This window comes from Sminthopsis crassicaudata, chromosome 3 (genome assembly GCF_048593235.1).
Source record: "Sminthopsis crassicaudata isolate SCR6 chromosome 3, ASM4859323v1, whole genome shotgun sequence".
Taxonomy (NCBI): Eukaryota; Metazoa; Chordata; class Mammalia; order Dasyuromorphia; family Dasyuridae; genus Sminthopsis; species Sminthopsis crassicaudata.
The window spans coordinates 9223827-9244959 of record NC_133619.1 but is presented as its reverse complement, the minus strand read 5'-3'; the positions used below and the strand labels follow the sequence as shown (position 1 = coordinate 9244959).

Genomic DNA, 21133 nt, shown 5'->3' with positions numbered 1-21133 from the left:
GGTATTTTGTCTCATGTTATCATTATCTATAATTAAATTATGAAGTGCTTCCATTTGTTCTGTGATTTGTCCCAGCTATTCTTTAGGATTACGTTTCCAATTAATGTTTTTTCTTTATTTCAAAAATCCTTTATTGAACATAATTTTTATTGCATTATGGTTAGAAAATATGCATTTATTTTTTGTCTTTGAAGCTTTTCTTATAAATGCTTTTCTCTTCTTTGGAGTTTATTTTGAGCTTCTCTGTCCCCGTGACAGCTTTTTTTGGTGGGATTTTTTTTTTTTTTTTCTGTTTCTTTGCTTATTCTTCCAGCTGACTTCTTGACTCTGGACATGATCTTCAATATCTGAACATTTCTGGCAGAAATGTGTGGCCTGAGTTTCTGTCTTCTTAGATACTTGTGCTGCTTTCACAGCTCAGGCTGGGGGCTGCAAGCTTTTAATACTCTTAAAATGATGTGATCTAAGGTGATGAGCTCAGTAAGAAGTTCCAAATGCAGATGTATCCTCCGTTGGAAGTTTCAGCATGATGATGATGGACTTGGCCACTGTTAGCTCATTGCTAACAAAATAGAGAATAAAAAATGCAGAAGGAATCCATAGAAAGCAAAGTACCTTTAAAAATGGCAGGTAATCTAGGTTTTTTGTTTTTGTTTTTTTTAAGTAGTCAGCATGAAATGAAAATGTTTTATAGTAACCTCTCTTTAAGTTGTACTGTGTATATAGAAATGCTCTCTTTTTCGTCTGCAGATTCAGAAAGATTCCCCTTTGATCTGGGACTATTGGCCTGCTTCTCCAGAGTAGAGGCTAGAATTAAGTCCTGATCTGCTCCTGAGATCAATCAAACAATGGCTGGTTTTGTTCCCTATTCAATAAACAGCTAGTGCCTGCTGGCAAACACTTCTTTCCACAATCTCTCTGTGCAGATTCTCCCTTTGACTCTGACTCAGAACTGTGTTGTTAGCAACAGAGTTAGCAGCACCAGCTAGCACCAGTCCCTGTCCCCTATGCAAGTGCAGGGATATCCTGGGGTCTGGGGTCTCTTCTAGCCCTGGGGCCCTCACTCAGCTTTCTCATACAGCACGTTCCTGTCCACATACTTTTCTGACTGCCTCGGCCTCCATGGGCTGGGAAAACATCTCACTGTGACTTTTTCTTGGATTTCTTGACCAGGTAGATTTTCTAAACATTTGAGTTGGTTTGGTAATTGAGCTATTTTACTTCCTGCTACTCTCTCACTCACATTTGGGGCTTTCTTGGTAGAGATCCTGGAGTGCTCGGCCATTTCCTTCTCCAGCTCATTTGACAGTTAAGGAAACCAAGGTCTGCCCAGTGAATCTTGCCCAGAGTCACACAACTGAATTCGGGGCTTTTTTTGCTGGGCTTGGCACTGTCCACTGCTCCAGCTCGCTGCCCGTCCTGACTCCCAGGGATCTCTTGCCTTTTGGATTTTTCTCGATCACCATCCTTGGACATCTGTCCTTGATGCTTTCTCTCATCTCCGGGTCCCTCCTGGTCCTTGCCCAGTCTATCCCGTGGCTTCTCTTCCTTCATTGAAGGCATGCCCACAGATCACAGGAGGCCCCTCAGGCTCTGTTCAGAACCTCCTTTTGCTTCTCCTTCTCTAAACGCTGGTCAGTGATCTCATCAGCTCCTAGAAGCTCAGCCATCACCTCTAGGTCAGTGGTGCTAGGACTCTTTATCCAGCTTAACCATTTCCTTGACCTCCAGTCTTGCATCTCCAGTTGGACACCTCAAACTGAATGTCTCATAAATATTTTAAACTCATTAAATCTGAAATTAGTCATTATCTGCCCGCCCCCCAAAAAATTCTCTCCTTCTGAACTTCCCTATTCCTATTCAGGGAATCCACCGAGGCTGGACAGAGGTACCATTTTCATGCCTTCACTCTCATTCACCTTCACTCTCATTCACCCCCATGGCTACTGTGGGCAAAGCCTTTGGATTCTGCCCAGCACATCTGGGCTGAACGTCCCCTTCTCTCCACTCCACAGCCACCAGAAGGCTTCCTTACTGGAAAAGCCTCTCCTTCATTTTCCCCATTCGATAAAGGCAGTGGCTGCCTGTTGCCCTCAGTACCCCAAGTAAAATCTTCTGCCAGGCCTTTAAAGGCCTTCCTCTCCTCCCTTTGCAGACTTCCTGCGCCTTCCTCCTCTATGTGTGGCCCCCAGCAGAGGCATCGGAACCCTGACCCATAGCTCACACTGCCAATGCAGCCAGGAAATCCAATGCAGGTGATTTTCTGAGTCATTATATGATCCAGAGAGATCCTGAGGTCTGGCGTAGAGGCTCCACTACCCAGTGACCCACTTCGTTGGCTGTTCCTTCCCTCTGGACTCAGAGCCTCTTCTCTGGCTGACCTTCCATGCCAGAAATGCTCTCCCTGCTCACCTCCTTCTTAGCTCAAACCCCCTCTTCTTGAAGAGGCCTTTGCCAAGCCCAGAGTGCAAGGCCTGCCCCCCAAGACTTCCTCTAAATCCCCCCCCATCTAGTCCACACAAGGCTATGGCCACCAGCTCTTCCATTAGAATCCAATCTCCTTGAGGGCAGGAACTCCTTTTGCTTGCTTTGTATTCTCAAAGTTTCGCATAGTTTCTGGAACACAGGAGATACTTAATGGTCAGTAGGTCAATAAACATTTATTAAGCATTTGCTGTGTGCCAGGCACCATGGTAAGCACCGGGAATACAAGGCAGAAGACAATCTCTGTTAACTAACAAATGTGTGCAAACCCTCTTACACCGGAGAGATATTAAGAGCACTCACTCGCACCCTTACTGTGTGCGCTGGGTTCCCGAGGCATCGACAAGGAGCCCAGCTCCATCGTGTAGTCCCTCTCCTTTAGGCCCCACAAATCCCCAAACACCCCCACAGCTCCTGAAGCCTCAGGAATGCCTGAGCCCAGCTCTTTGTTCACAGATGGGCATCTGGCAGGACTTCGGATGCGAGCTTGGGACGAGGACCTGGCGGATTTTTGAAAAGCTCTAGAAACAGATTAAGGAGGAGGAAAGGAGAAGTCCCCTCCCCTCAAACTTGGCAGCTGCAGCGCCCAGAACGGGACCAGGAGAAGCAATATAAGGGGGAACGGGCCTGAGCTGGGGAACCTGCCTCCATCCCCGCCTCACTTCCCATTAAGTGTGTATAGAATACATCTGGTGGATTTATTAGCATCCAGTTGACCTTTTCTTTTTCAGCACGAAAGCACACGTTCTCAAGGAGTCAGCCAGCAGTGACTCAGCCTAACTATGGGCTAGGATCTCATCCCACAGAGTTTTCTCTCCCTACCTGGAGGCATAAGCTTCCTTCCAGCACAAAATTACCATGGACCCAGGAAATTTTCCATAAATCTACCTCAGGGACACAAACCTAATGGTAACCAAGGGTTGGAGTAACAGGTGTTCTTTTTTCCCCCAAATTTAACAAACACCAATATTTTTATATAAAAAAAAATCATACAAAAGGAATACATATGAAACTATACAGTTCTCTCATAACTGAACACTGTCTCTCTCTCAAATATATTATTGTTTAAAAAATAAATAAAAACATGTAACAGCTAGAAAATTAAAAGAACAAGAAATTGCAAGTCTCCAATTAGCAAATAGCATTTCCCAAAGAAATCCAAAGAGATAATTACCGGTCAGTGACTTTTTACTGTTACAGAGTCTGGTAAAGCCATTCTTCCTGCTCATGTGCTGTAAAACCCTGGGAAAGAATCTGCTCAGCTCTAGGTAATTGTCTTCAAATGGAATCTCCACATTTTCTAATAAGGATAATCTCTTTGGTGTATACACACCACCATCTTCCACTTCACTCTTCAAGGACATCTTAAGACCTGAAGTAGATCACCTACTTTTCACCCCTAAGAAATCAACTAGAAAAAGAAAAGAAAAATTCATTCAAATCTATTCATCATTATCATCAAAAACTCATTATCAAATTCCTAACTGTCCATAGTTGTATAATAAGCATTGCACAAAAATAACCAGGCCAAGGAATCACAATTCTTTTCCATCTTGTTTTCACTGGTTATAAGAACCCTCCCAGAGGGGAGACTCCCTCTACTAAAGCACGTTCCAGAACTGATCACCTTAGAAAGCTGCCCAGAACATGGAGAGTTTAAGTAATCAGCCCAGATTCACTCAGCAATCAGCTCTCTAGCAAATATTTGCCACTTCCCTGGAGGCTTATGATAGAAAAATTAGAGATTTAAACTAGATAAAACAGTACTAGACGAGCTCCTTGGGACAAGCAATAACTTTGATATGATTTTATTTTGTGATAATAAAGACAATGTCAATGGCTAGTTGGGAGTCGGATAAGAGTCGGGCTGACTCAAAATGTCTGACCCTGAGCAGATAAAATCCAGCTGAGTCTGTTTCCCCATCTCTAATTAGCTTTCTGTCATCCAAATGCTGGATTTCAGGCCATACACACATTTCACTGCTTTCATTTGCTGTGGTTTTAATTCTGATTTTTAAGAATAACTATTTCTCCAGGAAAACATATAAAAAGTTATAGCTCTCTTAAACAGCTTCAATAGCTGTTAAGAGATATTGTAGCAGCTGTTGGTGTGGGAAGGACATTCAAGCACAGAACAAAATCAGCTGCACCAAAACTCAAAGGAAAGTGAAGCTGAAAGTTAAAAACACCACCAAGAAGTCATAAACTAGAAATGGCTGAATTAATAATCCTCATAAAAGAAAACAGACATTCAGAAAGACCTGAGAGCTGGAAGGGCTGCTACTAGCTCTCTACAATATGATATAAGCTTCCTAAAGTTAGAAAAACAGAAAGACCAGAAATAAAAAGCTGTTGTTACCATGGAAAGAAAAAATATCAGTCAGAAAAAAGGAAACATAAAAATAAAGAGTACTACACATTGAGAAAAGGTAGTTTTTATTAATAACTCACTTTTTCATTCAAGACTAAGTCAAAACTATTGTGAGAAAATGTCCATAAATTCAGAGTAGCCATTAACAGAAGGACCAGTTAAAATGGAATGTAACTGGTTCTGTCCTGTTCGAGGTTAAAGGTTATACTTTGTTGGAAGTGCTCACGTGTATTACAGTATCAAACTCACAAACAGTAACTTCTCCCCTCAGGAGGAGATAAGGCTCATCTTCCCGGCCATGCGATGTTGGCTGTTGTCCTTCCTTCTCAGAGAGGACCAAATGACATCACTACATTAACAAATGTGGCCACAGGGGAACATACCAAGAAGAAAACGCAGAAGCCAGACTGAGGGAGGGAGGGGCCTGCGCTTGGCTAGAAGCTAAGAAGTATCTCAGAGCTTCTGGGCCCTGGGGTCCACTTAGGACTTCAGCAGGACATCCACCCACTTCTGGCAAGAATGGGAGAGGGACCAGGGGAGGATTCCTCAGAGGCTGTAAGACCCAGGCCTAAGCTAAGGAAGTGACGTGACCCACAGGAAGCAGGCAGTGGTCAATGGTCACTTCCTTTTCAGTCCATCCTGGGAACCCAAGTCTTTTGCGATATAATTCCCTTTCTGTTCTGGGGCCACACGCCAGGCTGGGCTGCTCAGCTGGTGGGCTTGGATCTGTCCTTGCAAGGACTGAGGAAATGCTTCCTGTTTCTATCTGAAAAGGCCTCTGATGAGTCACTATGGGGAAGGAGGTCAAGCACCCACCCACACAGTGTAGGGGGGCTCGTCTGGGATCTGTGACTTCCCAGAGAGAGGGCTGGGGTTCTGATGCAGGGCAGGGCACCAGGTTGGGTTTTCTCTGACTGTCCTGGAGATCGGACTCCCAGCCTCCCTCCCTGAAAGGTAGAGAGGCCCAAGGCAGAGCTCTCAGATAGAAACAGAAGCAGAAGTCTCCCAAGAAGAAGCCCAAGGGCCAGGTCACTTGTAGGCGCATAATCCAGTACCCTAGGGCTGTCCTTAGGCTGAAGGGACCCTGGGATAGTCAAGGCTTGGTGATCCAAGGGAAGGGTGATGCCCAGGAAGCCAGAAGGAAGTCCTGATAAATGGCACAGAGCAGCAGCACTCTGGATGGCTGCTAGATGGGGGTGTCCCCTACCCTAGTTTTAGGGATCCAGGCCAAGAGGTCGGCTCCACATTCACTTTATTGCCTTTGTTTCATAACTGACAACTTTATATGGGATTTTAGTTGTGACCAACATATAGTGCCAATGTTGGTAAGTGAAGTGTGTGTGTGTGTGTGTGTGTGTGTGTGTGTGTGTGTGTGTGTGTGTAAAGTAATCTAGAAGCAAATTCAACTAAATTAAGGCCTCTAAAAGGAGAATAGTGCACAGAGTAGAGAACTCTTTCTCTTTCTCTTTCTCTTCTCCCTTCCCCCATTCCAACAGGGACACATGGACAAAGGGGTAAAAGAAAAAGAAAGGAAATATACTCAATTTAGCGAAATTTTTTATTTGAGATATGATAGTAAAAGCAGTTTTAAAAGAGCTCTAATCAAAGCTCACTAAGGGGATACATAAATATAATCTCTTTGCACTGACTCTATTAACAGATTTAAGAGTTTGGGAATTTTAGGTAAAATAGAAAAGCACTTAGCTATTTTTAAAACCTGGCTACATCCTTATATGAATCAAGTTTGCACTTTAAAAGCCTGGAGACCTGAGAATATGCAGCTCTGAACTGAGAGGAGGTAAAAGAGAACAAAGAAAGTGGATGTCAATCAAAGAAAGTTAAACATAAAAAATGGAGTCTTTCTGGAATTCCTCTTAAGTTGTAAGTTAAACTGTTTTTAAAACTATTTTGTGAGTAAGATTATTATTCCTGAGAAATAATTTGTTTGAGTTACATAGGTCCCAATGAAGGGATGAGTTTACTGATAATTTACAACTTAACTGTTAAGTAGGAACTTTGCTAAGCAGTAGAATCTTTGATACATTATCAAAAATGACTTTGCCTTTGTGCAAATAGTATACAGTTTCTAATCCTAAATTTTAGATTAATTACCAAAATTCCCAATCAAATAATCCAGAAACACAAAGATGAAGAGACTACAACTCTACACCCAGCGAGTTTTTTTCAAGCCTGGCAAGTTCACAAAGCAAGGGCTAAAGTCTACTTCCCCTGGCTGTCAAATCCCAGAAATCCCAGTTATGTCCCTGGAGCCAAATCCTCCCCACAAAATCTACCCATGGGCCACCCCATGGCTGCCTGCCTCCCCTAGGTCAGCCCGCCATAGCACTCTGCCTCATCCTGATGTGTGTGTTGGTTCTAAACGATAAATCTAGGTGGATACAGTCGGTATTGAAGAGAGTGGGACCAGTCTGAAGGCCTAGATGTCCTGGTGGAAGGAGGGAATCAGGACTAGTGTAAGAAATCTTCAAGGGTAAGAAATAAAGAGCAGGACCTGAATGGGACCAGAAGATTTCTCAGAGGCTGTGACCCACAGGAAGGAGACAGCATTGCTGACCTTTGGTCAATAGTTACTTCCTTTTCAATCCAATGAACTCAAGCCTTGTGCTATAACCCATTCCCTGTTTCCGGCCCATGGCCACAGACCACACTGGGCTGCTCAACTAGTGTGCTTGGACCTCTCCTTATAAGGACCGAATAAATGCTTTCTGTTCTATCAAACTACATAAACCATTCACCTGAAAATGCTTGAGGAATTTTTTTTCTTTCCAGTAGGCCTAAAAGTCTTTTTCCCAATTAAGAAAGTGAATTATTTCAGAATTACAGAAATTTAAAGCCTTGCACCATGATATATATCACAAAAGGTCATGAAAGTTGTTCAGAAAATATAAGGAATCATAAGGAATTACAAAAATGAACAATTTCAGAGAAAATTGAGGAGAGCTGTATGAACTGACAGAGTGAAGTGAGTGCCCCGAACAAATTTATATGACAACAACATTATAAAGAAAAACAATTTGGAAAAACTATAGAATGCTGATCGATGCAATGATAAACATCAAAGACAGACTGAAGATGAAGAATGTTAACTACCTCCTAACAGAAGAGATGACAGACTTAAAATGCAAAATGAGACATATTTTTCAACATGGCCATTAAGGGAATTTGCTTGACTTGACCATACATATTTGTGATAAGGGTTTTCTTCTTTTTTTCTTCTTTTTCTTTTTCAAGTTGAGAAAGGGTAATGAGGAAAACAGTTACTTGTTTGTTGTTTTTTTGTTTTTTCCAAAGCAAGGGGAAAAAATTCTACATATGGGAATAAATATGTTTCAGTGAACTGGGAATTCATCGGATTCAAACCTATTTGGAAATCCAGGGGCTAATGTGAAAAATGGATGGGCATTTTGGTTTCCGGTAATGAAAACCAAACTGGAGAAATTAAATTTAAATAAGAAAATTGAAACCCACGAGAGCCTGATCTCCCAAAAGAATAAAAACTCCTTGGGGGCAGGGACGGACTTTAATAATCAAAGATGGTGATTTGAAAAGAATATTTTATTCTTTGCCCTTAGCCTTCCTCTATTACCTTTCCCCTCTTCTAGAATATAAGCTTTTTGAGGGCAGAGACTCTGGCTATGTAATAAGGGGTGGGGAATCGGGAAAGGACTTGTGCTTCAGGATAGGGAATAAAATGCTCCCTTTGGAGTTTTGAAAACTCCAAATAGATAGGTATATCTATTCATCTAGGCATCCATTCTAGCAAGGATGTAAAATAAATCTTTCCTGCATTCATCAGTGAAATCTGTGGGGTTCTTGGTAAGATATTTTGTTTCTTACAGCTAAGAACAAATGGAACTTTTCTTTAAATGATAAGAAGTATCAAATTAAAACCAAGAACAAACATTATCTGTAATGGAGATAAATGTGAGGCCTTTTTAATAAGATCAGGGCTTGTTAGGATTACAAGGTAATCCTTCTCTGGGATCACAATTGAGAGACAACCAGAACATTACAAGGGCTGAAGCAAGGATGCCTATTATCATTATTAGTATTCAATATGCTATGAGAAAGACTAACTACAGCAATGCAATAAAAAGAAATTGAATAAGAATAAGCAATGAGAAAACAAAACTATAACTCTCTGAAGGTAATGATGAGACATGCAGAGAATCCTAGATAATCAACTAAAAAGCTAGTTGAAACAATGAACAACTTAATTAGCAAAGTTACAGAATATAAAATCCACATAAAATCAGCATTTCCACATATTTTCTGCAAAACCCACCAGAAAGAGTTATTTCCATTTGAAATAACTACAAACAGTATAAAATACTTGGGAGTATATCTGTCAAGACAAACCTGGGAATTATATAAATACAATTACAAAGATACATTTCATACTAATATATATCTAAACAATTAGAGAAATATTCATTGATGGGTAGAAAGAATCAGTGTAATAAGAGTTACAATTCTACTTAAATTAATTTACTTATTCAATCAAATTGCCAAAAAATTATTTTATGGTGCTAGGAAAAAAATATAAAAAGATTTATCTGGAGGAACAAAAGTCAAAAATACAAAGGGAATCAATGAAAAGTGTAGCAAAGTAACCTAGCAGTAACAGATATCAAACTGTACTGTGATGAGTGTGTTAGCACCCTGAATACCTTAGAATTAGCTGGAGTCAGGATAAGCAAAAGTCTTTATTCTAGGTCTTTATCAGTAGAAGTCTTACTCCACCCTCAGTCCCTCCTACAATTCTCTGTATACACCAAACTATTGAACCAGCACAGAATAGTGGGAAGGGCCATTTTCCAAGCATATTCTTATAGAGTATTGTCCAATCATTAATTAGCCTTAAGTGTTGGATTGTCTGACCTCAGTGCATTAACTCAAGAGTTTCAGCCCTTTACACTATACTACAAAGCAGTAATCATCACAATAATCTGCTACTGATGAGGTCCTGAAGGGTGTTTTGGATCAAGAAACCAAAGAACTGATCCCTGAGGCCAGCAGGCAGAAGGTTCTAATAGAGATCAGTTTAGCTCCATGGTGCCCACTTTAGGGAGGTGGTCCAGTCTGAAATCCACGTTATAAAATCCAAACCCTTTTTTATGCTCTCCCACTCTACTTCATATTTATCATTCCCAGTGTCTATTGCATCCCTTTCTTTTATCTATAAACTCTTCCCTAAATAAATCTACCAGAGAGAATAGCCATGGTATCACCAGGTTGCTTATTAGGGGTACGTAACAATAAGCCTGATGCTACTACTTCTCCTGGTTGATAAATCACACATTGTCTATCTGTTAGGGACTGGATTGTTAGCTACACGTTCTCCAGTTTCCCACATCAGTGTATGGATGGACACTGTTTTGTAGGCACTCTCAGAAGGTGAAATGGTCAAGCCTACTGTGCCTGGAGGCAAAGGATCCATAGGCTGAACAGGAACAGATTTCACTTCTCCAGGGAATATCTCAGTAGTCTCTACTGCATACAACTTTATTTTTCCTAATTTCAATCCCTTTTTTCCATCTGATTGCCTTTTGGCTGACTGATCAGGTAATCCTTTTCTTCCATGTGATTGCTTTTCGGCTGATAGATCACGTCTTTGGGTGTAACCTCAGTTGCAATCATGCCCTAAGTCTTTTTTGCCTGGGGCCCTGGACCTGGGCCCCTCATCCTGTTTCCCTGAATTAGTCTACACTCTAATGCCCAATGGAGTCCTCTGTTGCATTTTGAACATGGGGTATTGGGTCTTGTTCTCCCACCCTGTCTTCTCATTCTATCTCCATATCTACACTGAGCACTTAGATGTCCAATTTTTCCACATTGGAAACATCGACAAATTTGTCTAGAAGTCCCTTGCCAAGAGGGACCCTGTCTTTCCATATTCATTATTGTCCGGGTGTAAAAAGCATTTGTTCCCACTGTAGCACAACGTCTTATGATCTCCTCTAAAGGAGCATCTTTGTCTAATCCCCATATAATTCTTTTGCAAATCTCATTGGCATTTTCCTTAGCCAGATGTTTGGTCATTATTTCTGCAGCTGCATTTTCTCCAATAGTTCTTTTGACAGCAGTTTGCAAACGTCCCACAAAATCTGCAAAGGTTCATTGGGACCTTACTGTATTTTAGTGAAAGCCTCTCCGCGATCTTTCTGTCCAGGGAGGACACCCCAAGCTTTTATTAAAGCCTTAGCAATTTGCTCATATATTGTCATGGGATAATTAATCTGTTCTGAATTCTCTCCATACTGACCTTCACCAGCTAATTGCTCAAAAGTGAATTGTATGTTAACTCCTGTTTCTATGTTGCATCTAACTTGGATCTTACATAATTCATGAAACTCCGCAAGCCACAATAAGTTTTGTCCAGGTTCTAGACATGTCCTTGCTATGGATTTCCAATCATTCGGGGTTAGGACTTCATAAGTAAAGCCATCTAGTAACATTTTAACATAAGCCGATGTAGCCCCATAAAGGGTACAACCTTTTTTCAAATCTTTAATTTTATTCAAATCTAAAGGTGTATATTTTCTCCTTTTTTGACCTACAGAGTCAATCCCTTTGATCACAGGATATGCATGTGTAAAATCATTTATATCCTGTCCTTCTCTTAGCCTTAATCAATGCTTTTTCTAATCTTGTCATAGGCTTAGGTTGCTTCATAGGCGATTGTTTGTGTTTCTGCCTCTTCCCCTCCTCCTTCTTGCTCCACCCCTGAACAGTTAATTGAGGGAGGAGATGGGAGGTGCTTCTATTGCTCAGAATTGTACTTAACTTCATTGTTATCTGGTTCATCCTTTTCACCTAGTTTAGTTGACAACTCCCCATTTTGCTCCTTTTTCTTTTCCTTTAGAATAACAATTTTTAAAGCCAATTGGATTAAATTGTAGGTATGAAGTGTATCTTTGGAAATTGAGTTTGGTTTGGAATTGTAGTGCTCACCTAATTGCTCTCCTACTAATTTCCACTCATCTGGATCCAATTCTTCTTCCAGAGAAAAACAAGGACATATGACCTGCACAGTTTTTAAAAGTTCAGTAATCTCCTCCAAAATTATAATCAATCCTTGGCTTTTCATAACCTTGATGATGCTCTCCAAACATTTTCCTTGAACAGAAGGTGTTTGCCCCATTTCACTGAAATTCTACTTTAGCTCTTTAACAAAGTTTAACAAAGTTTCCTTGTTATGCTTCTGGGTCAGAGAGGCTTTTCCACTGGAATCAGGATCTTGTCGGTCTGAGGGTCCCTGTTCAGGCGCCAAAATGTCAAGGTCCGGACTAGCTCCTCTGAAGGGCTCAGAATCAGTCATTGTCAGAATAAGCAACAGTCCTCAGGCCCACGTTGTGGGCGCCAAAATGTAAAGTCCTGTTGTCTCCAGAAACTGCCGATCACTCTCTGGGAGTAGATTTTCTATCTCAACTCAATCCCAGACTAGACTCTTCTTCCTCCAGAGAGCCAGCCCGACTCTGTCCTAGAGTAGACTCACTCCTTGCTCAATGTTGTCTTCTTTTATCCTCCCAGAGAATGGGTGTGGAATAACTCAGGGGCTTCTGGGAAAAAATTCTTCAACCAATGAACTTGCTCCTTTTAAAGGTTGTGTAAACTCCTTTTCATATGTAAACTCCTCCTCAGAAGTTCAAAGGGGTAAACTCCCCTTAAAGGCAGAACCAAATGTGTGAACTAGAGAATTGTTAAGTACCAACTTAGCACTTAGTAAGAACCTAATAATGGTGAATTCTTATGAATGGGAAGGACTGGCGTTTGTAACATGCCCTCCTGGCACTTACACTGGCTGAAACTTTCTTTTTAGGCCTAAGTCATGTGATCCCTATTCTCAGAAGTCTTTAGAGCCTGATGATCTGTCCTTAGGCCCCAGGATGCAGGAAGTTACATGATCTCAAGGCCTAGAGATCTCTAAAGGTCAGATCCAAAGTCAGTGACAGGAAGGGGACACCGGTGACCATTGGTTTATTTTAGTTTATACAATGAGAAGATTTGGGTCTTTTACTATTTAAGAGGATGTTCTGCTTCAGTCTGTCAGTTCAAGGAGCTGAGCTGAGATGTCTCCCGAGTATGCTTAAGCATCTCCCTGCAGGGACTAATAAATAAATGCTTTCTCTTTGTACCTGAAGATGTCTCTCATTAGTTAGTTTGGGGAAGGGGTCTAGCATCCATCCCACACATTCCCATGACCATCATTCGGTGCCGAGCCCATCATAAACCCCAGCAGTACTACATAAAAAAACAGGTTAATCTATGGAACAAATTAGGCATACAATGTCCAGAAGTGAATGACCACAGTTACCCACTATAGATATGTCCAAAGATAGAAACTTTTGGAACAAGACTCACTATTAAACAACAACTGGTAGGAAATCTCGAAAGCCATCGAGCGGGAACTAAGCAAAGACCAACATCCTCCACTTTACACGGAGATAAACTCCAAAGGGTACGTGTTTCAGACAGATCAAAAGCAAAGTGGAAATTTTTACCTATCAGATCTATGGCTTTGAAAAGAATTTATGAACAAACTAGAGGTAAAGAAGAGCACGGGAGGTAAAATAGAAATTTTTGATTACATTAAATTTAAAAGATTTTTCATGAGCTAATCCCAAACAGCCACAATTGGAAGGAAAGCAGGAAACAGGAAATTTCACAGCAAATTTCTCTGATAGAAGTTGCATTTCTCCAATGTGTAAGGGAACTGGTCAAAAGGCATAAACAATTTTTGGGGAAAAAAATCAAAGTTATTCATAGTCACATGACAAAGTGCTTTAATCACTTATAATTAGAGAAATGAAACAAGTCTGAGGCACTACCTCACTCCCATATCATTTTGGCTAATATGAAAGAAAAGGAAAATAATGTTGTGAGGCAGTGGGAGTGGGCAGGTTGTGGAAAAATAGGGACACTAGTGCATTATTGGTGGAATTGTGGACCAGTCCGAGCATTCTGGGGACAACTTGGAACGATGCCCAAAGGGCACAGCTGGGGCAGCAAGTCTCACAGTGGACAGAGCACCCGCCCTGAAGTCAGGAGGAGCCAAGTTCAAATCTGGCCTCAGACACTTGACCACTTCCTGGCTGTGTGACCCTGGGCAAGTCACTTAACCCCAGCCTCAGGAAAAAAATGCATAGCCTCTGCCTCTGCCTCTGCCTCTGCCTCTGCCTCTGCTACTAAGAGAATACCTGAAATAGGAAAAGGACCCAACTGAAGAAAAGTACTTATAGTTCTAATGGCAAAGAAGTGAAACCTGAGGAGACACCTATCAGGGAGGGAATGGCTGAACAAGGCGTAGCGTGTCATTGGGATGCAGCAGTTTTGTTCTCTGACAAGCAGGAAAGGTTTCAGAAAAACCTGGGAAGGACTTCTGGGGACTGAGGCAGTGAACCGCACCAGAACAAGGAACAGTAACGGCCGGTTGTGAAAAACAAAGCTACTCTCCTGGTCCAAAGATCCAGGTAATTCCAAAGGAATCAGGAGGAAAAGCGCTAATCCTCCCTCAGAAACCGGCGGAAAGGAGGGGGCGCACTTTGGGGTGGGCTGAGGAAGCGCGTGGTTCTTCGGACAGGAGAAGATGCCTAAGTACTTCTTACTTGAGTTCATCAGCACGAAGAGTATCATAGTTCTTACCTTCTCCATGGTGAGGGGGGTGGGAAAGAGCGAGAGTTAGGAGAGGACTTGTTAAAAAGAAAACTGCTGGCAGTAATCCAGCTAAAGGTGGAGAAGCGGCTGCTGCTGCTCAGGAAGAGGGAGCTGCAAGTGTCCCTCCGGAGAGGTCGCACTTCCACAGGGCCGCCTCCCAGCTTCCCCGACTACGCCCGGAGAGCCGGGCCCGCCACACTTCCCACGGCTCTGGGCCAGAAAGCCCGCAAGTGCCGGGCTCCCCCAGGCTCCCCTGTTCCTCCCTCCCTGATACTTATCATCCCCCTGGTCCGAGGCGGCCAGGAGGGCTCCGAGGGCTCCCCTGACTGGGCACGGGCCCCTCGGACCAGCGCCCGCGGGCTCGCCACAGCACAGCCCGGGCTCCGGCACCCCAGAGAAGCGCCCGCTTTTTAAGGATGTGGGACCAAGGTGGGCACCTGGTCCCTGGTCCCAGGAGGCGCAGCTTCTCCCCCCCCTCCTGCAGCTCCACGAAGGGGCTCTCCTGGCTCAGTGTGAGGGGGGGTCTCGGGGACCCCCGGACCACATGGCGTGCTCACACCTGTCAGCCGCACACACCCAGAGATCCACACACACAATCCCCCACACAGACTCAGACACTGGCACCTGGACACACACACACACACACTCACACTCACACACACGGCACACACAGACACACACAAACACCTCACAGACACACACAAACACCTCACAGACACACACAAACACCTCACAGACACCTCACAGACACACACACTCTCACTCACACACAGACACACACACTCTCACACTCACACACACGCACTCACACACACGGCACACACAGACACACACAAACACCTCACAGACACACACACACACTCACGCACGGCACACACATACATATACACACACTCACACACACATACACACACAAACACCTCACAGACACACACACGCACGGCACACACACACACAGAGACACACACAAACACCTCACAGACACACACACGCACGGCACACACACACACACACAGACACACACAAACACCTCACAGACACACACAAACACCTCACAGACACACACACTCTCACACTCACACACACACAGACACACACACACACACACACACACAAACACCTCACATACACACACACAGACACACACACACACTCACGCACGGCACACACATATATACACACACACACACACAAACACCTCACAGACACACACACATACACACACACACAAACACCTCACAGACACACACACTCTCACACTCACACACACACAGACACACACAAACACCTCACAGACACACACACAGACACACACACACTCACGCACGGCACACACATACATACACACACACACACACATACACACACAAACACCTCACAGACACACACACGCACGGCACACACATATACACACACACACACACACAAACACCTCACAGACACACACACATACACACACACACTCACACTCACACACAGATACACACACACTTACACACACACACAGACACACACAAACACCTCACAGACACACACATACACACACACACTCACACTCACACACAGATACACACGCACTCACACACACACACAGACACACACAAACACCTCACAGACACACACACAGACACCTCACAGACACACACACACTCACGCACGGCACACACATACATACACACACACACTCACACACACAAACACCTCACAGACACATACACGCACGGCACACACATATACACACACACACACACAAACACCTCACAGACACACACACATACACACACACACACTCACGCACAGCACACACATATATACACACACACACACACAAACACCTCACAGACACACACACTCTCACACTCACACACACACAGACACACACAAACACCTCACAGACACACACACAGACACACACACACTCACGCACGGCACACACATACATACACACACACATACACACACAAACACCTCACAGACACATACACGCACGGCACACACATATACACACACACACACAAACACCTCACAGACACACACACAGACACACACAAACACCTCACAGACACACACACACTCACGCACGGCACACACATACATACACACACACACTCACACACACATACACACACAAACACCTCACAGACACATACACGCACGGCACACACATATACACACACACACACAAACACCTCACAGACACACACACATACACACACACTCACACACACAGATACACACACACTCACACACACACAGACACACACAAACACCTCACAGACACACACACATACACACTCACAGACACACACACTCTCACACTCACACACACACACACACACAGACACACACAAACACCTCACAGACACACACAAACACCTCACAGACACACACACACTCACCCCCACCACACACATATACCCACACACACACATATACCCACACACACTTTCGGGGTTCCACAACCCCAGCTTCCATTGAATCCTAAGGGAGGGAAGGAGGGGGAGGGGGAAGGGGAGGAGAACGGCCGATACCGGGGAGATGTTTGTCCCCATTTTACAGGCGAGGACACTGAGGCTGGAGAGGGCCCGTTCCGGCTGAGGGGACGCTCCCCCTAAGGGTGTGTGGGAGTGTGCGCATGCCTGGTGCCTTGTGTGAGACTCCTCGTGCCTCAGTTTCCCTCTACATTGAGGGCCGTACCTGGGCGAGAGCTCTCAGACACACCCTCGCCCCCTCCCCCCTTCCCCGCCCTCCCCCCATCTCAGTCCCCCCCCCCAGCTCGGGCCGGAGGCGCTCACGTCCAGCCCGGAGGCCCCGAGCGCATGAGGGGTTCCGGGGACACCCCGACGCGGCCCCCGCCGCTCCCTGGCTTGAAGGCCGCCCCGGGGCCCGGAACCGAGGCCTACCTGAGGGCCGGGGCCGGAGGCGGCGGCGACAGACGCGGACAAGACGGCTGCGAACCACCGACTAAAGACTCGAAGCTCTGGACTCCCCAGGAGGCGGGCCACTTCGCGCCTTCTCAGCCCGCGGGCCAATCACAGGCCGGGATTCGGAGCCCGGCGGAGACCGACAGAGGAGGCCCGCCAATCGCGTCGCCCAGAGGACCGAACTCGAGGACTGCGGAGAAAGGAAGAAGCGCGCACTAACGGTTGCTAGGGACGCAAGGGGAGCGGGCTACGGGAGCCGGCGGGGGCCAACATGAGGACGCTCTCCGGAGCAGTTCAACGGGCGGGGGCTGCTCTCTGCGCTGCGCTGGCCCAGGCTGCCCGGGACGAGATCCCGGGGCAGCCGCGCAACTGTTCTGCGGGTAGAAGGAGGCCTCGGTGCATCCGGCCAGGCTGCGCTCCGTGCCCTCGGCGTGCTGGGTCCGCGTCGTCCGCCCAGGCGCCGCGGAGGTACCACCTCCTCCACGCAGCCCTCCCCGTTCGCCCCGTCCGCAGCAGAGTTCAGTCCGCGCCCCCTCGCAGTCCCGGGTGGTTCTCCGCCTCGCCGGCTGAGCCGCCGTTCCCCGAGGCCCCGGCCCGAGCAAGCCGAGCGAAGGTAAGCGCCCCCGGCACCCACGCCCCGCTCGCGGGAGGCGGGAACGGGCTTCTGTTAACCCGAGGCGCAGGGAGGGTCTCGCCACTGCGCTCTCCGACCCCAGGAGGCTCGGCTCCCTCCGGACGCGGGAGCCCGGGCATCTCGGAGGCGCCCGGAGACGCGCCCCGTCCCCCCGCCCCGGACGGGGACTCGGCCAAGGCCACCCGGAGAGGGTTCCACCAGGCCCCTCCTCCGTGCAAGTCCCGGGGCACTAAGAAAGGCCGAGGCGGCCCCCCCCGCGGATCCCGGACTGCCGAGCACAGGTGTCAGCGGAGCCGGAGCCTCGCGGGGGCCCAGCCGGGCTTGGGATCCGGGGGCGTCCCAGGCAGGGGCCGGAGCCGGGAAGTGCAGGGCAGTGGCAGAGTCATCGCGGGGGGGGGGGGGGGGCAGGTCATGGAGAAAATAGCCAGAAAACAGTCAGTTCCATTTTATTCACTTCAATGAAGCGCCTACTCTATGCTGGGCTCTGAAAGGAAAGGGGAGGAGGAAGGAGGGGGAGGAGGGGGAGGGGAAGGGGGGGGAGGAGGAGGGAGAGAAAGAAGGAAGAAGGAAAGAAAGAAAAGGAAGAAGAGGAAGAAAAAGAAAAGGAGGGGAAGAAGAAAATTAGGAAGAGGAGGAGAAGGAAGAAGAGAAGAGGAAGAAGGAGGAGGAAGAGGAAGAAGTAGGAAAAGGAGGAGGAAGGAAAAAGAAAGTTAGGAGAGAAGAAAGAAGGAAGGAAGGAAAGGAAAGACGAAGGCGGAAGAGTTGGAGCGGAGGAGGAGCGGTAGCTAACTTTAGCAGGGACTGAGCAGGAGAGACGAGGGGCGTGGGGCGCCAGAGGGAGCCTCCCGATCTCTGCACGAGCTCCTCCTCCTCCTCCTCTTCCTCCTCTTCCTCCTCTTCCTCCTCCTCCTCCTCCTCCTCGTCCTCGTCGTCCTCCTCGTCCTCGTCCTCCTTCTCCTCCTCCTCCTTCTCTCCTCCTCCTCCTCCTCCTTCTCCTCCTCCTCCTCTCCTCCTCCTCCTCCTCCTCCTGATCCTCCTCCTCCTCCCCCTCCTCCTCCTCTGAGCGCAGTTCCCAGCCCTTTCGCATTCACTGGCCCTCTTCCTCCCATTTCACCCCTTCTTTCCCTTTTTTTTTTTCTTTTCCTTCTTCTTTTCTCTACTTCCCTCCTCTTCCATTCCTCCCTCCCATCCCCTTTCCCACCCTCCCTGCACCCCTCCTCCCCCATCCAGCTGTCACAACTTTTCCCCTAGGAACTACAATTCCCAAGCGGCTCTAAGCGCCGCACATGCGCACCGGACACCGCTCCGGGGCTTCGGCAGCCGCCGAGCTGATTGGCCTGCTGGAGACCGAATCCGGCTACCTGATTGGCTGAGAAGCTGTGGCGACAGCTTCCGGAAAAGGGAAGAGCCACCAACATGGCGTCGGGGGGCGGCGCGGGGCTGCAGCAGCCGCCGCAGGAGATGATGGAGGGTGAGCGGCCCCTGCGGGGGAGGCGGCTCGGGCGGCGGGGGCGGGGCGGGTCCCTACCTCCCTCTCGGCGCGCGTGAGTCGAGCCCGCCCTGGCTCGTCCAGGCCTAGGCCCAGCGCCCCGACCCCCTTAGGGATGGAGAAACTGAGGCATCCCGGAGCGCGCTGCGCGGGGCGGGGGAGGGCGGCCGGGAGAACCGCCCGCGGTACAGACGGGGAAACTGAGGCAGGGGGCAGGCGCGCGGAGACGGGTGTCGGAGACAGCCGGCCTCGCCCACCATGTTACAGAAGGGGAAACCAAGGCAGCCCCCAGGAGGCCCGGAAGCTGGAGGGCCCGGCCGGAGGACCCTTCGGAACCAGGGGTGATCAGTTGAGTGAAGGACTGGGGGCAGCGGCTAGGAGCCAGAAGGGGAAATGAGGCTGGGGGGCGGGGAGAAGCACACAGTAGGTGCTTCGTGGATCGCTGAGGAAAAGGCTCAGGAGGGCAGCCTCCCCTTTTCATTGGGGGAGGGGGCGCCCGCACTGGGAGAGGGGAGGACGGAAGCCTGGGGTGCGCCCAGCCCCCTCCCCCCTCCTAAGGAGGCCGCGGGGCCGTGAGGCGACCCGGGGCCAGCACCGTGGAGTGACGGCTGTGGGAGAGGAAGGGGGGGGGGGGGGCGGGCATCGGTGCCCCGGCAGGGCCAGGCGTTCCCGGGGTACAAGGGGCGGGACCGGACTCTGCCCCCTGGAGCTCGGAGCTTGTCCCCCACTTCTCCCCCCCCCAGTTCCTTGCTGCCCCCTTTGTGGTTTTGGCACGTTTTCTGCTCTGGGCACAGAACATCTCCTCGGCAACAGGTCGGGCGGGTTTGTGTCCTTGTCCCTCAGTGCCGGGCGCGCGGTGGGCGCGTGGTGAGTTGAGTCCACAGCAGTGAGGGCGCCGGCGGTGCACTTCGGCCCCAGGCTAGGGGTCCGGCAGGGAGAAGAGCGCCCCCCGAGCCCCTTCCCTGCCAGGCCGGGGCTGTGCCCTGGGGGAGGGGCCGCCCTGTGGCCGGGCTCGCTGATCAGCCCCTGGCCGTGGGCTCCGAGTACGCGCCCCCCAGAGAGCCAGCGCCGCCTGAGCGAGGCCGGGTCAGGGGCGCGCGGGCAGCCGCGAGTCTTGGGGCTTCCTCGGCCTCCAGGAGAGCGTTTTCACGAGCCCGTGGCGGCCCCCAGGGGGCCGCCAGAGCCGGGCTTAGGCCATAAGCAGAGCTGGAGCCCCCGGAGGGCGGCCGGCCTGCCCCCCTTGTGGCCGCAGCCCGCCCGGGCGGCAGGAGCGCCCCCTGCGCCGTCCCTGATCGCACGCGTTGCTTTTGTTCAGTCGACAGAAGAGTTGAGTCTGAAGAATCAGGTGATGAAGAGGGAAAGAAACATAGAGAAGGCCTGGTCTCAGAACTGAGTCAGCAAAGTCTGAGAGACGATCTGAACCTCGACAACCCAGAAGGTACGTGCTGGCCACCGAGAGCCGCGGTGTCCGGGAGGGCTGCGGGAGGCCGGCCCCCTCGCGGTTCCCCCTCCCCCACCCGGGCCGCTGCCGGCGCTGCCTGATTCGGATCGAA

At 48.1% G+C, this 21133-nt stretch overlaps 2 protein-coding genes across 15 annotated transcripts in view; one reads left to right on the top strand and one right to left on the bottom strand.

The window, feature by feature from the left end:
• Positions 1–17712, bottom strand: part of PASK (PAS domain containing serine/threonine kinase) — a 62985-nt gene extending 45273 nt beyond the window's left edge. Inside the window, exons 1-2 of one of the 2 annotated variants that reach the window (XM_074297967.1) lie at positions 17437–17712; positions 3659–3895 (exon numbers count right to left, since the gene is read on the bottom strand). In XM_074297967.1, the coding sequence (XP_074154068.1) occupies positions 3659–3848 (190 nt within the window). In that variant the 5' untranslated portion in view covers positions 3849–3895; positions 17437–17712. The remainder of the gene's footprint in view (positions 1–3658; positions 3896–17436) is intronic. The other variant, XM_074297968.1, reaches the window with a different exon arrangement.
• The window catches only part of PPP1R7 (protein phosphatase 1 regulatory subunit 7), a 20674-nt gene continuing 17252 nt past the window's right edge, over positions 17712–21133 (top strand). For 3 of the 13 annotated variants that reach the window (XM_074297983.1, XM_074297978.1, XM_074297976.1), the window contains exons 1-3: positions 17736–18070; positions 19343–19562; positions 20896–21018. In XM_074297983.1, the coding sequence (XP_074154084.1) occupies positions 19508–19562; positions 20896–21018 (178 nt within the window). In that variant the 5' untranslated portion in view covers positions 17736–18070; positions 19343–19507. Of the gene's footprint in view, positions 18071–19144; positions 19563–19847; positions 19929–20895; positions 21019–21133 lie in introns of those variants that run through there. The other 10 variants (XM_074297971.1, XM_074297982.1, XM_074297981.1 and 7 more) reach the window with 7 other exon arrangements.